We start from the raw sequence: 24,528 nt of genomic DNA, 5'->3' as shown, positions 1-24,528 counted from the left end.
TAAATTCTCGCCAAGTAACACGATTCTTTCTTTGCCTACCATGGTGTTCTCCCCATTAGGCAATCCTACCGAGCATGGTGCAATGTCATGTAAGTCGTTTAGACAAGCCTTAGTTCCTACCATATGATGAGAAGCTCCTATGTGAATAATCCAAGGAAAATTTCTTTGGTTACTTGTTATCATCTCCTTAGTATTCTGGTGAGAGTTTAACATGTCTAACAGAGCAGCCCATTGCTCATCATTGAGACCTTTTAGCCCGTTCGGTCTGCATCTATCATTGCTTCTCGTTTAGTATCAACTGCAGCTGCTTGTGTCGTGTGTGCTCATATAGCACCTCCTTTATCATGTCCTCCTCCAGTCCCACACTTTTGAGCGTTACCTCACACACCTAAGTTTCCACGATGCCGAGTGCCCCCACCATTCTGGTAGCTTATTAACTGGAAATAACTTTCAGTGTAATGACCCTTCGATTGCAATGACAGCAAATAGAAGTTTTATCTTTGTCCCTCTAAATTTCAATCACTGGTCTGAATCGCGAAAGTCATGGGGTTGTCCCATTCATCTTTGCTTCTCGTCACGATTCTCACTTGCTCTTTTTGAACCACCGTAACATAAGCACGATTCAAATTAGGCAAAGGGTCAGTGCTTAAGATATGTAACCAAATGGTACCATAACCTTCTTTATCCAAGCCCATCATAAATTGATGAACTCTTTCTTCCTCACATTTTCATTCCAATTCAACGTCATATTGCATTTGCAGCCTACACATGCACACACCAGTAGTTGATCATAGTTATTAATCTCATCCCACTAGGTTTTGAATTTACCGAAATAGATTATAATGTTTTGACCATCCTGCCTACAGTTTGCTATGTCTGATCTCAATTGCTGCCTTCGTGGTCCATTTTCAATTGAGAAACTCTGCTTAATACCTTTCCACAGATTCTTCACCCTTTCGGTTCAATAGTATTGAATACCCATAAAACCATCATAGAGTTAACTGTCCACTAATCTTGGAGTTTCGATGCATCGTCCTCTGGTTGTTTGAAGAATCCATCGACAAAGCCGTATTTCTTTTTTGCTCTCAATGCAGTTCACATAGCCCTTGTCCATTCTTCGTAGTTCTCTTCTTTTAATTGCACTTGGGTACTTAAATTGTCCGGATTGTCATTAGAGTTTAATGTACAAGGATTGGAAAGTTTTTCTTGGATCATGAGTTCTCCTCGTGTTCTTTTTTAACCTTCATGACTCTAATACCATGTAGAAATGAAGATACTCATAATTTGAGAAAGAAAGTTATATCCTTTCATTTACAGGATGTCACAATATATACATCAGGTTCACCCCTGTTTAGGAAAATCTATGAATACTAATTTTCTATACAGTATCAATCCAAACTTCATACGCTGTACAAGCTAAACTTTCTATATTGTACAAGCCAAAAAAGGGAAGAAAAGATATTCACATGAAGCATGCTTTAAACCTCGTTGGAAGTGATAGGTCATCAAGACGCGAGAGAGGTCGAACAAGTCGACAAGTCGTAAAGATGCCAAACAAGATACAAAATAGGTCAGATAGGTTGAATCCAGGATAGGTTGTCAGATCACAAGGTCAAATACAGGTTGGTTTATTGTTTAGTCGATAGGTCGCTTTCAATAGTTACTGATATTTTGAAATATATCGTTTAAAACGTCATTATTTTCTGTATTGTTAATGAAATGACAATATTATTCATTTTGTGGGTAATTATTTGAGATGCAAATATTATGTTGGTGATGGTTATTAAAATCAAATCAAATCGATGCAAAGTAATATGATAATTATTGTACTAAAATCCAGATGATTAAATTAAATTTTTTAAATTGAATCGCGCAGATTTAATAGAAAAAATATTGTGTTAATGCCAAGAATCAATCCTATGACCTCTTAGAATAATTTATACATCTCTTACTACTTAAATTATTGTAAATACTTATTATTTTATTATAATCAATTATATATATATATATATATATATATATATATATATATATATATATATATATATATATATATATATATATATATATATATATATATATTTGTACTTAGTAATTGTAAAATAATTATTAATTTATACCTAGTCATTATAAAAACAATTTAAATAAGTAGATACATGCAAGTTAATGATACATTAGTTAAACTCTAGATCCATTTCGATCGAATTTCAAACTCTTTAACTCTTTATTTTTCACATATTTAATGATCTGAGTCAAGTTTCAATATATTGATAAGGTTATGTAATGTAATCGATTGTTTGAACTTCAAACTAAATCAAATTAAAATCAACTTTTCAATTTTAATTCGAATCAAACTGAAATATTGTTTTTATTTCAAAAGAAATCAAATTGAATTTCATTGTTTCGGTTTAATACTAAACTGACTTGTAATCATTGAAAATAACTAATTTTGTGAAATGAATGAAAATTATAAGTAAATTGAATTGAATCAAAAAATTAAATTGGACTAAAAATTGATTTTTAATATAAATTAAAATCAAATCAATTTATAAAAAATCAAAAAACAAAAATTGAACTAGTTAATAAAACTTGAATCAAAAAATTAAATTATATTAATTCATTTAAAATATAGTAATATAATATTTTAAGCGTAAGTACATAATTAAAAAATTTTTACATTTATATGGTAAAATTTTATATACTTTCATTTTGTGTCGGGAGATTTTTATTGGAGAAAAAACGATATACTAATATATATTTTAAAACGTTGGTATATAATTAAAATTTTTTGATACTTATGTTATAAAATTTTTTGTACTTATATTTTGTATCGAAAGATGAAAAAAAATTATATATTCACACATATTTTAAAATATCAACATATAATCAAAATTTGATGATGCTTATTGTTTATGTCGAAAAATATTTTACACTTATATAATTTATCAATATTTGTATATTCTATCGGTCAATGTGTTGGATTAGATCCATTTTATTGTATTGCAAGTTTAAAATAAATTTTATTATATTGCAAGTTTAAAACAATGGTCATAAATATTTACCTTATATAGTTTATCTGTAGCTGTCGATTAATAACAAACAGGTAGATCATAAGGCATAGCTTACTTATTTTTTTTAGCAATTAAAATTATAATTTGATAAATATAAAATAATTTTTTTATTAAATATATTATTATATGCAGTAAAAAAGTGAATTTTTTTATAATAATTTTAAATTTTTTTTTTTTTTTAAATTGGGGGTTGGAGGATTCGAACCTAAGAACTTTCAGATTTACTCGGATGCACTTACCAACAGGTTAAGTTTGTGAGTGCAATTTTAAAATCATCACTAAATTTATTATTTTAATAATATTAAAATAATAATTTTGTAATTAATGGTAAAATACGTAATAGTTGGTCTCTAATTAATTTAGGGTACTGTTGATAATATATGATTATTTTAATATTTTTTTAAATTATTAATAATATGATTAACTTATATTTAATTATTATAATTTTTATAAATTAAGTATTAAATAAATTTTAATTTTAATTTAAATATTTAATGAGTTAACCCCAATTACTACTATAAATATATACTCAGCCAAATGCATTTGCAAAAGTCATAACAATATCTTTGTTGCTTTTGATGTTTATGGGTTGATGGAAGTTTTGCTTTCCCCTATTGCTTGATAAATGTGTCTTGTGATTAGAAACCATATTTTTCTATTTCTTTTTCTTTTTTTTTTGTTAATGGATTTTGTGGACTAGGCAAATTGTCCTCATCTGCAATATATTTCTGGGTTATTTCTCCCAATAATAATTTATTTTATTATTATTATTATTATTATTATTATTATTGCAGTTGCTTCCTATGCTTTGGAAACCAAAAAAAACCTATAATCAGTCGATTTGCTGGGATCACAATCTCGATTGCTGTTGTATGGACATTTGACGAGATTTTGACTGTGTCTGGTGTATACGATAATACATCTCCACAAACACAAGCCAACTGTAGAACTGATCGCTCTGGCCTCATTTCTGCTGCACCATGGTCAGATCAAACTTACCAACTAAACCTTCATATTCACTCTTGCTTGTCTACCAAAAATAAGTTTGATTTTTAACATAATACGACGTAGTTTAGTTTGGTACGTTAACATTTTGCTAATATATATGTTTATTATCTATACAGGATAAGGATACCAAATCCATTTCAATGGGGCCATCCTACTTTTGAAGTTAGAGATGTCTGTTTAGTGATGGTGGCTAGCCTTGTTGCTACTGTTGAGGTTTGATTAATTTTATAAGCATTTCCTTAATTCCTTCATCTCATATTATAATTTGATAAAAATATAAATATTGGGAAGAAAATACATATTTCAAAAATAAATTTAAAATAATAACAGTAAATTATTATATTATATATTTTAAATTTAATTATAGATAATATCAAAATCGTTATATTTTTTTATAATAAATTAAAACTACAGTTAAAATTATAATTTTACTAAATATAAAATAATTTTTTATTAAAATATATTATTATATATAAAAAAAAAGTAAATTTTTTAAATAATAATTTTAAATTGTTATCAACTATTATATAATAATATTAATATATAATTTTATAATCACAATTAATATATTGCTATTTTAAACTCTAAAATATAATAATATTATTAGACTATGGATTATTACCGATATAATTAAATAATAATTTGAGATAAATAACTGTATATTTATAGTTTATATTATTTTATATTAAAATATTTATGCATATTATAATTAATACATTTTCTAAATTTATACTATCTTTTTCTATTTTCTGTATAATTTATATTTTTATTAAGAGTAAAATATATTTTAATTTTTAAATTTTAGCGTAATTAACATATTAATCACTATATTTTTAAAATTAAATACTTAAATTTTTCTATTTTTATTATATTTAAATACATAATCGTTTTATCTTATGCCTACCTATTAAAAAAATTCTTTCTAAAATACCCTTCTCTATTTAAGGGAAAATTTTTACATTTAAATCTTTATATTTTATACACTAAAACACATCAATTCTTAAAAATAAAATAAAAAATTCTCACATTTGCTGTCATTTTCAATTTTCTTAGTATTAAAATTCAATTAATTTTAAACCTTCGTCCTTTTAATTTTATACGTTAAAACACATCCGTGCATGAAAATAAAATTTAGAATTTTTTCAAATTTACTGTAATTTTTAATTTTATTTGCTTTAAAATACAAGTAATTTTAAATACTTAAATTCTACTATTTTTATAAGTTAAAACACATTGATCCCTAAAAATAAAATTTACATTTTATTTAAATTTTCTGTGATTTTCAATTTTTTTTTATAAAATTCAACTAATTATACAATATTTAACTCCTTCCCTTTTATATACTAAAACAGTCATCTCAATTCAAAACAATTTGAAATTTCTCAATTTTCTGACTATAAAATTTATTTAATTATAAATACTTAAACCCTTCACATTTTATATATTAAAACACATCAATTCCTAATAATAAAATTATATTAAAATTTATAATTTTTTTATATTTTCTGTCATTTTTAATTTCTCTTATCTTTTACCATTACAACAACTATTAAAAAATAATACTTTTATTCATTCACACATTTCATATAACTAAATTATTTTTATTATTAGGACAAATATTTAAAATATACAAATTAAAAATAAAATTTGTGAATTTTTTAATACACATTCAATCTTCTTAAGCTTTTTTATAAAAATTTTATGATCTTTCTTAACTTCTTTTAAGTCATAAGATACTCCAGAATCATTTCAAGTATACATTTCTCTATCTACAATTCTTTTTAGAGGAAATAATGAGAGAGATAGAAAGAAGAATTATATTTTTAAATGTAAATATTTTTTTTAAATAAGTCGTAGAATATAATAAGAATATTATGCGAATAAAAATATTTTTTGTTAAATTTAACCGGTATTTACTTTTGAATTTATGAAGAAATTAATAAAAAGAGTTTACATTCAAACGAAATAAAAATAGAAAATTTTAATTTTAAAAATTAAAATGTAATTTATTATTTTTTTATACAGTTAGCTCAGATAAAAAATTTAACTTGATACTTCTCAATCCTAAAGTCTCTCCTTATTGATGAGAGCTTACGTGTATGCAGTCTATAGGTACGTTTTCTGCCTCATCAAGATTAGGGGGGGAAATTCGTCCACGGCTCCCTAAATCCTCTCGTTCAAGACAACCTAAATCTGAACCTGATATTGCCGCGAAGGTGACTTCTCACCACTATGTATATATATATATAATAATAATTGAGATAGTTACTATTAAATTTTATAGTATAAAAAATTAATTAATTAATTTTTTTATTTTAAAAAAATATGTTAAAATATTTTTAAATTTAAAAAAATTAATTAATTAATCATTCTATTAATTTTAATTATTAACCTTCCCTATTATACCTAACTTTATATGATATGATTTATTTTGAAAATCATCTATAATTTAATTTTTTAAAAAAAATAAAAATTTTATAAATAGAAAATAAATTTTTACTTTTTTCAAATATAAAATTTAATAAAAAATAAATTAAATTAAACTAAATTTTTATAAAATTTTTATTTTTAAATAAAAAATAAATACCGTAGAAAAAAAATAAATATGTGTTACGAAATAACTAATTAATAGATATTTTTTATAAAATTAAAATATAAATTAATAAATTTTTTTATACCATTAAAATTAAATAATAAAACATTCTATGATTAAATTAATTGAATAATTAATTAATAATTTTTTTAAAATTCTATAAATAATTTATTATATTTTTAAAATAAAAAATTAATTAGTGATTTTTTTTATATTACTATGATAAAATAGTAAATTTTCTATAGTAATTTGACTCTATTATTTCGAAAATTTGATTATATGCTCTCTTTTTTGCTTTTACATATGCTTTAGTTATTTTGTTGTTAGTTTTTAAAATTAATTACTCTAGAATATTGTAATTATTTACATATTCATTCCTTAATTCGTAAATAATTTCAAATTCATCCCTCATTTACTTTTCTTATTCTCACCAAATAAAAAAATTAATGAATAAAATTGAAATAATTGTAAAAGTAGGAAATATAATGTAAAATAATTATGAAATTTAGAAATTAAATAATAATTTATCTTAAAATAATAACACAAAACAAATAAATAACTAATTAGCAAGAGAAAAATTAAACTGAAAGACTAAAATTATACTTAAAATTTTGGTTAATTTACTAATAGACATGCCATATCATCACCATGTTGTCGTCTCATTATAGTAATTAAGATAAAATAATTGTCAAAAAATTTTATATTTTACGATTTCTTACTATTCTACTTTATACTTTAAAAATAATTAATTTAATTTTATATTTTTAAAATTTTTATTAATTATATCGGACTATTAAAACAATTATAAAATAACCATTAATTCACTAATAAAAATATTATATCTTTTTTTTAAAATGAAAATATTATGTCATCGTCACATTATTATATCATCATCACATCTGTATAGGTATAATATTTATATTTATGCAATAAAAATTATTACTTGATAATTTTAATAAAAGAATCAAATTTGCGTTAAAAATATTAAATTTTATTTTTTTAGTTTAAATTTATTTATAAATTATTATTAAAAGGCGAAATAAAAATTAAATAGATTGAGAATAAAAAAAAATAGATAAGTAATGGTTTTATCTGGACCTTTAATAATATTTTAAGAATAAATTTAAATTAAAAAATAAAATTTAATATTTTAATATAAATATATAATTTAAAATTAAATTTCACTTTTTAACTAATTTTATAATATATAACATGATTACATGGTATTTTCATTAATAATATAATAAATAAATAGTATTTTTTTAATTGTTTGGTGTAATTAATAAATATTTTAAAAATATAGAATTAAATTAATTATTTTTAAAGTATAGATAAAATTAAAAAATACGAATTTCTTTTTTTTTTACAATTGTTGTATATTATATTATAAAATGTGGTGACAATTTAAGGATAAGACTAAATATCGTGACATTTCTATTAACGGATTAATAAACATTTTAACTGTTATATTTAATTTTTAAAAAATTAAAAAATTAAAAAATTAAATTTAAATTAATTATTTTAAAATATAAGATAAAATTATAAAAAAATTATTATTTCTTTCCTTTCATAATTTTTTTTCTGATTCTGCTGATATTAGACATAAGATTCTATTGTTTCTGAAATAAAGGAAAAGCGAAAGAATTTGTTCATAAGATATGTAAAAGCGAAAGAAAATAGGAGTGCACTCCACATTTCGCCTGATACACTTCCTCCTGCTATTGGCTTTCAGGTACCAATTCATCTTTTTTTTTTTTTTTTTCTTTAAAATAGACTAATAATTGACATTATTATTTAAAATAATAAAAATTTAGAATATAAAACCCTAATATAAAAATAAAATTGATTATTAATTATATATTTACAGAAAATATTGATAATATATATATTCTGGATTCAGCATTATCACTTTTTATTATTATTATTATTTATTCTTATAATTTTTCAGGGAGTTGGAACTTTAATTGATGCAGTGTTTGGCATGGGATTTGGCTGCACTGCTTCAGTGTAATCACTATTCTTTTTCAGAATATAATTTTTATTTACTTGTTAATATTATCAAACCTCCATTCCTAAATAAAAATTATTAAATTAAATAAAAATATAATTATAATTTTTTATGGATAAATGATCCGTAATTTTAATTATTGATATTTTAAATAGTTAATAAATAATTGATAATTTATTTTTTATGGTGGGCATTATCAAACAGCATGTATATAATTTTTAAAGAGAATTTTCTGGTGTATTTTTTTAAAATCTTCATTTGAATATTACAATTAATTTTGATGGTGGATGCATGGCTGCAGTGAACAGACTGGTTTGACTGGATTAACAAAGGTAGGCAGCCTACGAGTCGTTTTTGTATCAGCAATTTTTATGCTTCTTCTTTCCACAACAGGTCTGGTATTTACTTTTAGCATCATATCATTATCATTCCTTTTTTTATATAAGGGGATATGACGTAATAGGAACGAGGGTGTTCATTGAGTCGATTCGATTTAAAATCAAATTGAATTGAATTGATTTAAATTAAAAATCAAATCAAATTGAATCAGTTTAATTCAGTTGGATTTGATCGATTTAAATTTTTAATAAATTTTTTATTTTTTATTATTTATTTTTAATATTTTAAAATTTAATTAAAATATTTTAATTTTAATATAATCTAATCTCTTTATATTAAAATAATAAACTATTATCTGATTTTGATTTTTTCTGATAAAATCGAACTAAATTGAAATAACGAAAATTTTTAAAATTAAAAATCAAATCGAACTGAATTTTTAAATTAATTCGATTTAATCTATTTTTTGATTTAAATCGAATACTACACACTTTAATATGAGTTTATTAGGCGAATAATTAAACTTAAGATACTGTTGTTATTATTATTATTATAAAAATTATCTAAAACTTTATATCTTTTCATAATTTAACCCAACAGTTTGAATTAAGCACAATATATAATTTTTTTTAAAAAAAATAATTTGTAGAAATTTTATTCAAAATTTACAATCAAGAGTGATAGTGTTAAAATATAAAGCAATTATACAATACAATGTTGATAGACTATCCTCCTTAAAATGGCAAGTCAGTAAAAAATTTGACTTTCACAGGAAAAGTGAGTGCTATTCTGGCGTCTGTACCCTTGCCAATTGCGGCGTCTCTCTATATCATCCTCTCTCCCTATTTGCGTATGTATTTCTTTCTATGAATTTCATTTGCAAATAATAATTAATTAAAGTAATTTTTTTTTAATTTCATTTTTCATTAATTCGTAATTTGCAATTATTTAAGGCAATGAGATTATTAGTATACTTATCAATCATATAATTTAATATTTATTTTTATATTATAGATTATGAAAATTATACTATTAAATTTTGATAATAATATATATTTGATAAATATATATGACAATACTAACAAGAAGTTTTTTTTTTTCCTATCTTTAAATATAATTACTAACTTTGAGACAAATTTGTTTGGTGACTCATCAGTTTCCAGTGGTCTGAAAGATCTTCACTACTTGGACTTGGATAGGTCAAAGTTAAATTTCATTTTAGGCTTCTCCCTCTTTGTGGGTATATCTACCAGTAAATACTACAGCTCTGATATATTTTTTAATCAAGGCCTTCCTCATTCCAGATCTTCTTGGGTTAGTATGCTTCAATTAAAGTGTAAATTGTTATTAAAATTTTGAGTTTTTATAAAATTTATTAGTTCATTATTTTAAAATTACTCAATTAAATCATCTATATATTTTTTAAAATTCAACTCCTTAATTTTTATATTAAAAAAATCATTAGCTACTTTAAATTATTTATATTGTTTATTTTCTATAATTTTAATTATATATATAATTTAATCTATAATTTTAAGTATTGATACTATTTAGTTCATAATTTTTTTGATAGAATAACTAAAAAATTTAATTTTATAAAATATATAAATATTTTAATTAAATAATTTTAAAATAGAAATGAGCCGATGAATTTTCTAAAAATTTAGAAATATAATAGTAATTCTTTCTCAATTAAAAATGCCCTATTAAAATTGATGTTCGTTTTGATTATTTTATTTTATTTTTATTTTTGGGTTTCAGTTCAAAGACATTATACAAGTGATTTTCTCATCTGCACCAACTACAGCCACTATAGTTGCTTTCATTTTTAATTTGATAATGCCCATCAAATCCTCCAAGAAAGAGCCAAAGAAGAAGGAGCTGAAGCCAAAGGAGGAGGAGATGGAGTTGAGGCCGCTGTGGGAAGATTGGAAGATTTATATTGCTTCAAGACGTTCATGGAAATCTACTTTGGGGATTCCTTCTCATCCTTCACATTGATAGCCTTACAATTCCTTATAATTGTGTTAGCCGTTGATATTTATAAACCGAGATCCAAAAAATTTAAAAAATTTTAACTTTGTTATTAAAAATTTAAAAGTTTTGTTTTTCATTGATAGACTTTTTTTAATGGAAGATGATCATAGTAATTTTTATTCGTTTTTTCATTTTTAATTGTCTTTAAATTATGGTATATTTTTTTATTAGACTATAATAACATATAAATTAATTATTATAATTTTATTTTATTTTATTTTAAAAAAACTTGTAAAATACTTTTTAATATTTAATAAAATTTAATGTATTTAAAATAAATATAATTGAAAAATTAATAAAAAAATATATTTTTTAATAATTATAAGAAAATAAAATGAAAAAAAATAATAAGACGAAAAGAGTAATAATTAATTATGTCCAGCAAGCTCGAATTAGAACAAAGGAGAAGCAGAAGTTAAGGAAAACAATAAAAGAGAAGCTGGAATTAATCTTAAAATATTTTATTTGCCAGTGGATAGAAATTTCTGTAATAACACTATTAAGATCCTTCTTTTATATATTTATTTATATATATAGCCAATAGAGGGTGTCTACAAATTTCCTTTCTTGATGTATAAAATAGTAAGCCTAGAGTATGCAATAAATTGACAATATTATCTACTTTTACTCCTTTCATAGCCAGGCATTAAAATGAAGGGAAGAACCTGTTAAGGTTGTAAGGCAGTGAATAGAACTCTCCACTCCTGTCGTCCTGATCAAAATTTCTGAATTTCCTCCACCAGTGCCTACCGCTATCGCGCCGGGTTGAGCTGTGCCTCAGACTGTGAGTGCAGTCCAAGAAGAAAGCAACTATAATTGCCACAGTTGCCGGAGACGAGAAAATCACTTGCAATATGTTGTTGAACTATAAACCATCCAAACAAAAAAACATTACTTGGGATGATGAACAGGAATTTCTTCATAAAATGCACATGATTGTTAATAAGCTGTAATTCAAACATACGCACCCAGATGGCACCAGTGTGAGCAGGGCCACGTCCAGAAACTAAAAGATACTCAGTGAAGTATTGTGGTACAGAGAGGCCCATGAAGAGAGAAAAGCCAAGGATAAACTTTGTCCTGAAGCTGTTCAGGTTGCAGAACTGGAGAAATCCAAGACCAGCTGAACCTGCTCATGCCACAAGTATTATCATAATAAAGTTCAATTTAAATTTTATCTTTCAAGAGTGAATGAAAAGTAGGACAACCGAGCATGCATGACCAGAACATGTTACAGTAGTCCCTGATTCTTCCTTTATCGTTTTTATCTTTCAACTAATCAACTTGTTCTTCAATTAAATTGTGGTGATACCACATCTTGTTTTTATTTATTTAGCAATACATAGAAAGTACAAGACAACCTACATAAAAAATAAAACCTCAATGAAACATTCACCCATTAAATTAAATGCAACAGTAATAAACTCTAAAAATACCTAAAATCGATCACATAAAACTTAAGCTAACAACAGAAATCTAAACCTAGAAGAAATACTATAACTAAACAAATGAAGGATATATTTGCTTTGGTTTCTGAAAAGAGTCACTAAATTAGGTTACATCAGAGAGTCTGCGTTTTGGAAACTGTATTGATAATAAGAATAGACATAAGGTACAAGTTCTAGAACAATAGAATTAACAAGACTCCTATAAAATAGTGGGAAAAAATAATAGAACTCGAAAGCTCTGAACTATTGATGATTCTCCAAAGAACAAATTTTAATCTGTAAACATGCAATTCCTACTGTGAAGGGAATGTACACTATTTGAATTTTCTCAACAACATTGATCTTCAATAACCCTACATGTTCAAGTGTATCAACTTTGATCATCAGGAAATGAGTTAGAAGAGAAATTTAGTAACATATTCATCAAGAAAGCTAAAACAAATTTCAGGGAGTTCCAATCGATGCTGATTTACAGGAACTATCACTCAATTTGCAAAAAAAAACACAACATTTCGTGGGGTTTATACAACTCTGAATTGACTCCAGTTAAATACCGACAACTATATAGATTCGTCATAACCTGAAACTGCCCAACCTCTAGCATAAAATGCTCTATGTCAGCATAGTATAGCTGAGCACCTCGTGGCATAGTTCCAATCTCTAGATATAGTTATTCCTGATTATAAGCTTTAGAATAAAATTCATGAAATTGAAAGAACTGGAAAAGTAAGTCTGAAAACATCAGTTGGCCCCTTGATAATCGGTTGGCCACAGAATAGACTTCACCCATATTATTGACTAAGATGTAAGTAAGAGATACATACACACATATGCGAAGAGGACGCAGTACAGAGCTGCCATGATTGGCAAGGGTATGGAAGCGAGAAGAGCCCCAAATTTTCCTGTTAGAGATTAATTATTACACCATTAAAGCAACTAATGAGTAAACAAAATTATAAACATTAAGCTAAGGTCCTAATTACAATATCGTTCAAGCAGAAATGTTAAGAAAACCAAAAACCTCAATAGAGAATAATCAATGATCAGTTAAGATCCATAATAAGGTCTACCGCACCTAACACAGAAAAGAAAAGCATAAAGCCTGCCGATATCTGGACAACTCTCCGACTTGCAATTCGTGTTAATCCCAAAAGACCAGCATTTTCACTACAAGGACAACAGAGAATTATTACATCACAGCATTAGCAGAAAATAAAAAGTAACTTGGATTAGAATGTCTACCAACTCAATTAACTGAACCATTGCAACCATTCAGCATCTTTTATACATCTGCTTATGTGATTGACAACAGCGTATATCCTTGAACAAGCAACAGAATTGTTTGCAGTTCAAAGACCTTAGAGAACAATGCACAATTTCTTTTTTTCTTAAACTTTCTACAAAAGGATGATTTTAGTATTCATTTTCAGTCAATGGAACTTTAGCAATCTCTTCGTGGAAGAAAAAAAAAAAAAGCAAATGCCATGCTAGATTAGAAAAACCTCCAAGCTGGTGTAAGATTTTTCGAGTTGATTATTGTTAGTGTGAATATAATCTATACATAATTAAAAGAAATTACATAATCATAGGCTAATTTTATTAATTGATAGAAGATTTTTAAAAGTTACCTTAACAAAACATTATAATATGTATAAATACACACTTCAATAGAGAAAATACACTGAAATTACCCAATTATTTCTTATCTTATTACATGGTATCAAAACCTTTGAGCTAATTTTTTAGTGTCTGTATTCTTTGACTTTCTCGAGTTGAGAAACTCGTTGTTGGGTCACCACATTTGGGTGTCCGTTTGATCTCATTGTCGCAACAAGGAGAGGCGTAGCATCATTTTCGGCCGTTCCTCAGAAAACAGTGACTGAAGCTTCCACGAGTGGTGCTCACGCACCAATCCAGGTTTCAGCCCCAGTTTCTTGCGATGGCGTGTGGGAGCACCCTAACGATCACCCGATCATTTTCGGCACATCTCCGATGGAACTCTAGCCATCCGACGTTAATTAGGAAGTGTTGTCTACAATTCACTAAGTTAGGTTCTGTTGTCTTCCTTTAATTCGTTTGAAGGTATAGGAGTATAAGATTTTCGTTGAAATGGTTTCTAACAGTAAAATCCATATAATTAAAATTATCACGACGTCTCCAGTCGCGGTTGAAACAGGTCAAACTTGTCTTATTTCCTCTTCATATAAATGGGTTATTGATTAATCCTCATATTTTTACCGGCTTTCAATCTCATAAAACACCTTCCTATAGCTGATGGGTCAACCTATAATGTTGAGAGTTCTGGGAATATTGAAACTACTCCTATTATTCTATCATTTGAGCTAAGTTTACCTAATTTTGTTTTTAATTTAATTTGTGAGTCAACTCACTAAAGACTTAAATTGTTGTATTTTCTTTTTTCCTAATCATTGTCTCACTCAAGATCTTGTGATGAAACAGATTATTAGTAAAGAACATCATTCTTTACAGGTTTTGAAGAAGCTATACCCTAAATTTCATGAGGTATTTTCACTAAAATGTGAGTCATGTCATTTTGCAAGATATCATCGAATCTTTTTAAGTCCTAGAGTCAATAAACAAGCTAAGTCTGCTTTTGAATTAATTCACTCAAATGTTTGGAGCCTATGTCCAGTTGGATCTAAGACTGGATTTAGATATTTTATCTCGATGATTACTCTAGAATGACTTGGATTTATTTTGTGAATCATCATTCAGAAGTGTTTTCTTATTTTTCTACCTTTTATGCTGAAATCAAGACTCAATTTAATATTTTTGCGTATATGTCAGAATCATTCCAGGTATATATAACTCAATATGGTATTCTTCACTTCATCAATCATCATGTGTTGATACACCCGCTCAAAATGGGGTAGCTGAAAGGAAAAATCGACATCTATTTGAGACTGCTCAAATTCTGTTATTTCAAATGCAAGTTCATAAACAATTTTGGGCTGATACTGTCTCCACTGCATGCTTTCTCATTAATTGCATGTCCTACACAATACTAAATGATAATACTCCTTATAATATCCTCTTTCCTAAGAAGCTATTGTTTCCTCTAGAACCACGACTTTTTGGCAGCACTTGCTATATTCGGGATGTCAGACCTTATCTGACTACACTTGATCCTAAAGTTTTAAAGTGTATTTTTTTGAGATATTCTCACCTTCAGAAGGGATATCGGTATTACTTTTCAGACCTCAACAAATATCTGGTCTCAACAAATGTAGCATTTTCCGAGTAAATTTCTTTTTATCCTGTTCCACAAACCTCTACTGATCAAGAGGAGTACGATGAATGGGTTATCTATAAAATCATATCTGATGGTGGGAACTCTTCGAGTATGCCTTCTGCTGTATAATCTAATGGTAACATTTCGCCTAGTTTCAGTCTCCTATTAAACCGTCAGTTGTTCAAATTTACTCTCGGAAACTAGTACCTGATGATACATGTACCAGAATTTTCTTCGTTATCAGATCCACCATCAAGTGACCTTGACCTCCCCATTGGTCTTCACACAGGTAAATGACAATGTGTAAGTCTACCTATTTTGTTCGCTAATTTTCTGTCTTACGATCAATTGTCTCCTTCTACTTCTTTACCTAAGATAGTTAAAGAGGCACTGGCCCATTTTGGATGGCGTGATGTAATGTTTGAAGAGATCAAAACTCTAGATGAAAATCATACTCAGAAACTAATTGATTTACTCTCTAACGACAAGGTTGTGCGTTGTAAAGGGATTTTTGCCATCAAAGTCAATCCAGATTGTCTAGTAGCAAGGTTTAAGGCCCATCTTGTTGCCAAAAGTTATGCACAAACTTATGGCATTGACTATTCTGACACTTTTTCTCCTATAGCAAAAATGACCTCGATTTGCTTGTTCATCTCCCTAACGGCTTCTCAGCATTAGCCTTTACACTAGTTAGATATCAAAAATGTACTTTTACATAGTGACCTCCAAGAGGAGGTGTATATGGAGCAACCACCAGAGTCTGTTGCTCAGAGAGTATGGAAAAGTCTGCCATTTGAAGAAATCTTTGTATGTTTTGAAGCAAAGTTCCCGTGCATAGTTTGACAAGTTTAGTGAAGTTATTCAAAAATTTGGATTGAAAAAAAGTAAATATGACCATTCAGTCTTCTATAGAAATTCAGATACTGGTATTATTCTCCTTGTTGTGTATGTTAATGACATTATCATTACAGAAAATGATAATACAGGAATCTCCTCTCAAAAACTACTGCATGCTAGTTTTCATACCAAAGACTTGGGTCAAGTTAAGTATTTCTTGGGAATCGAAGTCTTGAGTAAAAAGAAAATTTTTATGTCTCAAAGAAAGTATATCCTTGACTTATTCTACAAATATAGAAGCTAAACCATGTAGATTCCTAATATATGTCTCACAAAGGATAACGAAGATCCTTATGATGATCCAGAGAGGTACAGGATGTTGGTTGGAAAGCTGAACTACCTTATGGTGATGACTCGACCAAATATTACTCTTGCAATAAGTGTTGTAAGCCAGTTCATGCTTACACCTACGGTGAAACATTGAGCTACTCTAGAACAAATTCTATATTATCTAAAAGGGACCCCTGAACTCGGTATACTCCACAGTGATTACAGACATACTGCACTTGAGTATTTTTCTGATGCTGATTGGACGGGATCCAAAAATGATAGAAGGTTGACTACAAACTACTATGTATTTGTTGGAGGAAACTTAGTACCTTGAAAAAGTAAGAAGCAAAATGTGATATCCAGATCCACTGCCAAGTCAGAATATAGGGTTATGGCTCAATCCACTTGTGAAATTTTGTAGATAAATTATCTACTGAAAGAAATTGGTATGGATGTTGCATCACCTATAAAACTTTAATATGATAATCGGGCTACTCTTCACATTGCTTCCAATTCAGTATATCACGAACGAACTAAGGATATTGAAGTCGATTATCATTTCATCCATGAGAAAATTTAAGAAAAATTTTAATCTCCACCGATTATGTGACAGGAGAGCAACTGGATGATCCAGTCACCAAAGGTTTAAATGGGCCTTGAATAAAATATCTTTCTAACAAGTTGGCATGATAAATATACTCCAACTTGAGGGAGAATGTTAGAGTGTGAATATAATATGTACATAATTAAAGGAGATTACATAATCATAGGCTAATTGATTGATAGAGAATTCTTAAGAGTTGCCTTAAGAAGGCCTTCTAATCTATATATAGACACTTCAATAGAGAAAACAAACTGAAATTGCCCAATTATTATTTATCTTGTTATAAGTATCAATTGTTACAATTATCAATGGATTAAGTATGATTAAACGAAGGCCAAAGTGGTAGACAGAATCAAAAATTTATTTTATACCACAAAAAGGAATAACTAACTTAAAAAATTCAAAATCATTACACTGAAGCAGTAGAGCCACTTCCTGTACCAAAAGCTCCGGCCAGCAAAGTTCCAAATCCCTGGATATTCATAAGTTTTAAGGGTGAGAGATCAAAACCAGCAATTATGGAATGTAAGAGATCCTTAAAGATTTATAATAAGACATCTAGGATCATCCATTACCAGCCAGCCAATACCACGGGTAAGCACAGAAGGTGGTATTGGAGTAGCACCGCCATACCTTGATGCTGCAATGATTGTTCCAGTAGACTGGAACCAATACATTAAGATTAATAATGAGGAAGGCAGATATTAAAATTATAGAAGTACAAGTGAGAAACCTTCCTGGAAGATATAACTAGTGATAAAGGAAGAACATGAACAAAGGACCCAAAAATTCAAGGCAATTATATTCAGCTTTCACTTTATTGACATCCATAAACTAAGGGCATTAAGATTGCATCCAGAAATAAAAAATTTGAAATGGCATCTACTGTAGTGCGTCTAGATAATTCTGTTGTCCATTACATTAAAATGACAAGAACCAAAAGAATATTTTAAAGCGCTGCATCCCTGATTTCATAAAAAGTAGAAATAAGTGAATCATTGTATTGAGCATCACCTCTAATGACTACATACAATGGAGACCCTTCCCTGATCTCCACAAAGTAGGGAGCTGCACTAGGGCCACCCTTTTACTGTATTGGGCATTCATAGAAGTAATACATGACGAAATGCTCTTGAAAAAGTTTACCTCAACAACCGCAACAAAACAAGCAGCCATCATTGCAAAAGTATCACCAGCATCAACAGTAGGCCGCCCCCATTGAAATGGATATGGAACTCTTATCCTGCATACAAAGTGAAGTAAAATATACTTGAATATCTTACTGATTTTCACTCAAGGTATTGCATAAGATTATAAAGTAATAATAGATCAACAAACTACTACCAGTAGAATACAATGATACAGTCAGATAAGCTCTCTTTCTGATCTAAGACACTACTCACCACATTCCAAAATACAAGTAATATTTTAGGTATGTGTTAGATTAAACTTATCAACTATTAATAGCAATGAATAAAAGGAGTATAGCCATTGTATCTGGTAACTGTAATGTTAAAACATATGTGATAATAAAAAACGATGTACTTCAAATCTATATGCATTGTTTAATTTGTCAGGCATGTAATGAGAACATATTCAGCAGATTATAAACTGGGTTCTTGATGACAATTATGATAGTAAGCCATCTTTTTGGGACACATTTTGGTTAGAAAGTAAAAAAGATAACATTGCTTCCACTTCATGTGTGCTTTTGAGTCATTAGATGCAATAAATTACCCACTGGATATATGAAAGAGCATCTGCATGGAATATTATAGATTTCAGGAAACAATAATATGAACATTATTCGTAAAGAGATGCAATCAAATGTCAAAGCTTGGTTGTTTTATATGAACTCACCAAGGTGCAGCACCAAGTAGCCGAGAACGATCAGTGCGACAGCTGATTTGCGTGCTTGGAGGTTTATTATCATATGCACCGGATACTGTCAAAATTTCTGCAAAGACCCATACAACTGCAACAGAGAATAGGACTGCAAACCGATCCAGTATGATTCCTTTTGATTTCATCAGAGGAGGAAGAAACTGAAATAGAATTGGTTAAAAGCAAGATAAAACCTTGATAAAAGTAGGTAATCTATTTCCAAGTTAAGGATACATGATATGGACCCCACTAAATCAGCAAGGAGAAAAGGTATAAAATGAAAACGTTAAAAGAAGCCCAAAACTTGATGTTCCTCCTAGAACAAATCTCAGAGGTAATCCATAGTTCCTCCCCTGAATATCATTTACCGTGCCATTGAAGTACAGTATGAATGGAAATAGCGTCACCACTAACCTGAGATAACAAGACAACCATAACCAAAGCTGGAAGTCCAATTTCAACACATTTTGCCAGCTAGAAGCATCAAAAGAAAACATTATGCAAATTAATCCAAATGGAAAAAGTGTTGGCACCAAAACATATAGTTCCACACAAAATTGTTCCACCAGCATAACAAATAATTTAACAGAACAAGAAAATAAGTCAGTACAGATCATAATTTGTTTGTTTTGACAGTGGCCAGAAGGATAAATTTACCACTAAACTACACGGCAGGGACAAAAATGATAGTTAAGGGGGGAAATTTAGATCAATAGATGAAATTTGACACTTTTAGCCCCACTTACGGGCAAATTTGACTTTTTACTTTTGACAATGGTAGGAACAGAGATAAAATTAATCATAAAAAGGGTGTTATAAAGAAGCAAGGAGTTATTCATATTATAGGTTTTTTTGGAGGAGAAGAGAATAAGAGACTCAATGCATAGAATTGATATAGTGATTTTATTAATGTAAATACTTTTTATACATACAATATGTAACTAAAAAATCAAACAATATCATAAACAATCTAAATTTAAATTTAAAATCTCAATAAAATAATTTAAATAACTTAATCATCTGATTTATCCTAACAATAAAAATTTTAAATTTGTAAACTAAGTCAATTATTTTAACACTCCTTGGCTTAGAAAGCACAAATTTTGAATATTGTGAATGGTTTCTGAAATCTCTCCTCTTGGCATTGCTTGTGAATGGAGAATTCTCTTCTCCTGATATTGTATGTGAATGGAGAATTCTCTTCTCCTGACATTGCATGTGAATGGAGAATTCTCTCTCCTAGCATTGCACTAGACTCAATGCACAGGATTGAAATAATGATGTTATTGATCTACATGTTATTTATACATATAACATGCAAGTAAAAAATTAAATAAAATCATAAACAATCTAAATTTGAATTTAAAATCTTAACAAAATAATTTAAATAATTTAATCATCTGATTTAGCCTAACAACCATAATTTTAAATTTATAGACCAAGTCAATTATTCTAACAATATAAGCTCAGTATAATCACCAAGATTCACTAGCCTAATGACAATAGCTGTTTAATGAAAATTATTTCCAATATTAATTAAAATAAGAAGGATGTGAAGTCATTTTATCTCCCCTTCTATCTCCACTCATCATCAACAAATCAAAGAGAATGTACACAATTATTCTGAAGCATTTACTCTAGTCGTCCTGACTGCCTAGAAGTTAGTTCACTAGTTGGCAACAATTCAAACAAATATGAAAAGTATGGTTTTTCTCACCAAACTAAACATAATTTCAGGAAATATCTTGCACTTGTAATTTTGGTTTTTACACAGGCAATCATCAGTAGTTGACCAAGAAGTGTTAGCTTTCTTACTTGTGGAAATCCATGCGCATAAAGACCAAGTCCAGTGAGAGTCACAAGAGGAACAGCAGCAAGAGGGCTAAGAAATCTACACCGTAAGACATCCAAAAATGGCTCCTTAGGGTAAGCAGATAATGCATAAAGATCTCCTAAATCCATTATGACACTTGTACAGCAACTAACCTTGCGAAAATTCTCCAGAATCCAAATAAACCAATGGCCATTTGAAAGAATGACGCAACAATAAGTGCTCCTTGTATAGCTCTCATGGACTGTTTAAACCTCTAAAAACCACAAAGGTAATACAAAGATCATCAACAGAAACATACATTAAAACATTGATGACAAACACTAAACTAAATCTTCACTTTCCTAATCATCTTATCAAAATACTAATCAAATTTAAAGCATTCTCATTCATCCTATTCAAGAAAAAAATGCAACCAACCTGGTGGGGACTGAGAAATGCGTAGTTCTTGTTGTTGTTAGTTGACAAAACAATGGAGATGGTAGGGATAACGAAAGCATAGGATCCTCCAATCACCAGTGGAAGCCGAGTACCAAACCAAGTCTGCAAGAGCGTGTTTATTCCAGCAACAAAAAGCAAAGTGCTGATAAGCTCAGCCTTCTCTACCTAATACCAAAAAAGGGGGATAACCAATTCAAAAGATAACTTATAATCACAAATTTGAAATTATTAAAAGGACTTCTATATAGAAGTATTGCACAGCATTACGTTGCCACCACCCATCAAAGGGACGAGTGTTGATGGAATGATCACAGTAGTTCCAAGCGTCACTAGGTAGTGCTGAAATCCTAAAAATATGGCCTGAGCTGCAATCAGTGGGACAAGTTTTAGCAAAAATTAATTTGTGCAGAGGAACTTATTATTAATTTGACCATTATAATTCACCATTAATACTCAACCAATACCTCAAAGGAATAATGTTCTCGAAAGCAAGAATATTAAGTCAAATTGGTAATTTTCTATATCATAAAAGTTTGAGCCATTTCCATAAATCACATTTTGATTAGTCTAGAATTTGAAACCGTTAATTCAAGTGTACTATTAAGAACATTTATTTGTCAGCAAAATAATCGAAACTAGTCAGTGGGCAAAATTAAATTTCCAGTTGCATATATATACATATATATACACACACTAGACAATTTTTTTAAGATGAAGAAAACGAAACGACGTGATATTTTACTTAGAAAGCCCTGTTTGGATAGTAGGAAAATACAGGAAAACAACGAGAAAACCATCGAAGCATAAAATTGAAATTAGATTGCTTAATCCCCAAGAAATCTACTAGAATCTCTTTTTTTTTTTTAACATTTTCAGACATAAAATTGGATAAGTTTCTTCATTTAATTAAAAATGCAAAATATACATTTATAAGAAAGAAAGGGAAACATCAAATTGAAGATTCAAATCTTTTCCGTTTATTCTGTCATTTTGCTTCCCTAACCTTTCCATCATTTCATCGATCAGCATTCATCGATATTTTTCAACTTTTTTGAAACATTTGAAAAAAAAAATCATTAATCGCCAAGCAATCGGAATTGTATCGATTTATACATTTGTGACAGAAAATAAAGCATAAAAAAATAATGAAAAAAAAAGGCGCGGGAAATCCATCAACAGTGATCAAAGAATTTGAGAAACGAGAATCCAAGTGGAAGAAATTTTAGCTAACTTTCCAGATTCCTACAGCAAGAATCAAGCCAAACAACAGCAGTAAGCCTAGACAGAGAATGATAACAGAGGGAGAGAGAGAGAGAGAGAAAGAGAGAGAGAGAGAGAGGAAGAGAGTACGCCAAGAAGGAGTGCTGGGAACGCAAAAGTCGACACCAGGGAGCTCTTCCTTGACGGGGAAAGGTGCGAAGTCGTCCACCTTATCGCCGTCATCGCCTCCGCCTCCGCCTCCAACCGCCATTATCTGTTTCTAAAAGTGTACAAGGCTCTCTATTTCAGTCGAGTTTTGAGAGCAAAAGCAACAGTACAGCAAAGAAAAGTTTAGAATGGGAAGCAAACCAAAAATGGAACATGCACAGAGAAGGCTCACCCTGTGTTCTAAACGAGAGAAGAAGAGTGAAGAGGGGAAGAGAAAAGGTTAGGCGGTGACTGTTATGATTAAGAGAAGCATGAGATGTATGTTTATGTGTTTTGGGAATTTTTTTTTTTTTTTTTTTTTAATTTAGAGAATGGCAATGGAGGCTTTTGTTGTTGCTTGGAAAGCTACCAAATGCATCTGATTGATTGTGACTTTCTTTCTTTCTCTTTCGCTGCTCTGTCACTGAAGAAAAGACTTCCCTCCTCCCTCCACCTTTCAGCTACGACTGCTACTCTCTCCCTCAGCTTCCCAATTTTGCCCTTCAGAATTTGGATTCCTGTTGCTGCGACTAAGAAAGTTTCCTTTTTTTTTCAGATTCTTGTTTGGTTTGCATTCTAAAAGTGTACAAGTTTTTTATTCAAAAAAAAAAGTGTACAAGTTTATTTGTATAATTAATCAATAAAAAATAATAATTTTATATTAATATATAAATCTCATTATATTTTAAATAATTTTTATTTTATTTTAAATTATATATTATAATTTCATCATACGAGTGTATAAATTCATATACATAGTAGAATTTTCTTAAAATAACTTTCTCAAAATTATTATTTTATATATTAAGGAAATAATTTATTTAAGTGGCGTTTTGATAGATTGAACTTCTCTAATTAAGTTCAATGAAATTTATTAATTTATTTTTTTAATATTTTACCTTTCAATATATTACCCTTCAAATTATATTATAAAAATTATTATTTTTTATAATTTTAATAGTATTTATAAAACTCTTTGTTAGTTTTTTTTTTAAATAGTATTGTAACTGTTAGTTAGGGAGGGAAAAATATTACTCAATAAAGTAAAGAATTATTTTCTAGACACAGTAAATTTACTATTCATTGTATTATTTTTAAATTGAATAAAGATTCCTTAGTCTATTAGCATTGAGGGTCTAACAATACTAATAATAATATTATAAAGAGTGGAATGCATTATCCATAATTCAAGCAAATTTTGAATTTTTGTAATTTAAGATGTGCATACACATGATATGTTGGATATATGATGTAATTTGCCTATAAAATTATTGTTGCTGCGTATGCAATCAAAAACACTTTTATAGTGTATAATATAGTTATAATAAATATATTTAGTTATTATTAAAAAAAATTAAGATAAATTAATTTACGAATAATTTAGTATCAGAGAATAATTTGTGTGTAATCCAAATAAGGGTTAGATAATATTGAGTT

General features: G+C 28.2%; 2 protein-coding genes across 4 annotated transcripts; one reads left to right on the top strand and one right to left on the bottom strand.

The window, feature by feature from the left end:
• The first annotated feature begins 40 nt into the window (after window positions 1–40).
• On the top strand, window positions 41–11,066 carry LOC110619859 (nucleobase-ascorbate transporter 4). Its single transcript, XM_021763430.2, has 11 exons — window positions 41–89; window positions 1,387–1,570; window positions 3,908–4,054; window positions 4,196–4,292; window positions 6,185–6,295; window positions 8,303–8,404; window positions 8,621–8,679; window positions 8,982–9,073; window positions 9,792–9,869; window positions 10,176–10,333; window positions 10,781–11,066. The coding sequence occupies exons 1-11, from the start codon at window positions 41–43 to the stop codon at window positions 11,018–11,020; spliced, it is 1,317 nt and encodes a 438-aa protein (XP_021619122.2). The 3' UTR covers window positions 11,021–11,066.
• Window positions 11,067–11,501: 435 nt separating this feature from the next.
• Window positions 11,502–23,609, bottom strand: LOC110618834 (nucleobase-ascorbate transporter 4). Of its 3 annotated transcripts, XM_021762093.2 has the most exons (15): window positions 23,285–23,609; window positions 23,035–23,158; window positions 21,952–22,049; window positions 21,664–21,849; window positions 21,399–21,499; window positions 21,228–21,303; window positions 19,827–19,886; window positions 19,389–19,573; window positions 18,675–18,771; window positions 18,104–18,190; window positions 17,942–18,000; window positions 13,580–13,671; window positions 13,329–13,406; window positions 12,025–12,185; window positions 11,502–11,921 (listed from the first exon to the last, which is right to left on the bottom strand). In XM_021762093.2, exons 2-15 carry the CDS (start codon window positions 23,153–23,155, stop codon window positions 11,703–11,705), a joined length of 1,620 nt encoding a protein of 539 aa, XP_021617785.1. In that variant the 5' UTR covers window positions 23,156–23,158; window positions 23,285–23,609; the 3' UTR covers window positions 11,502–11,702. The 3 variants fall into 3 exon arrangements, with proteins under 3 accessions (XP_021617785.1, XP_043814000.1, XP_021617786.1); XM_043958065.1 differs by having other exon boundaries at window positions 23,035–23,609; XM_021762094.2 differs by lacking the exon at window positions 18,104–18,190 and having other exon boundaries at window positions 23,035–23,609.
• Between the last annotated feature and the right edge of the window lie 919 nt (window positions 23,610–24,528).

This window comes from Manihot esculenta, chromosome 7 (assembly GCF_001659605.2).
Source record: "Manihot esculenta cultivar AM560-2 chromosome 7, M.esculenta_v8, whole genome shotgun sequence".
Classification (NCBI taxonomy): domain Eukaryota; kingdom Viridiplantae; phylum Streptophyta; class Magnoliopsida; order Malpighiales; family Euphorbiaceae; genus Manihot; species Manihot esculenta.
This window is presented reverse-complemented; position numbering and strand designations above follow the sequence as displayed.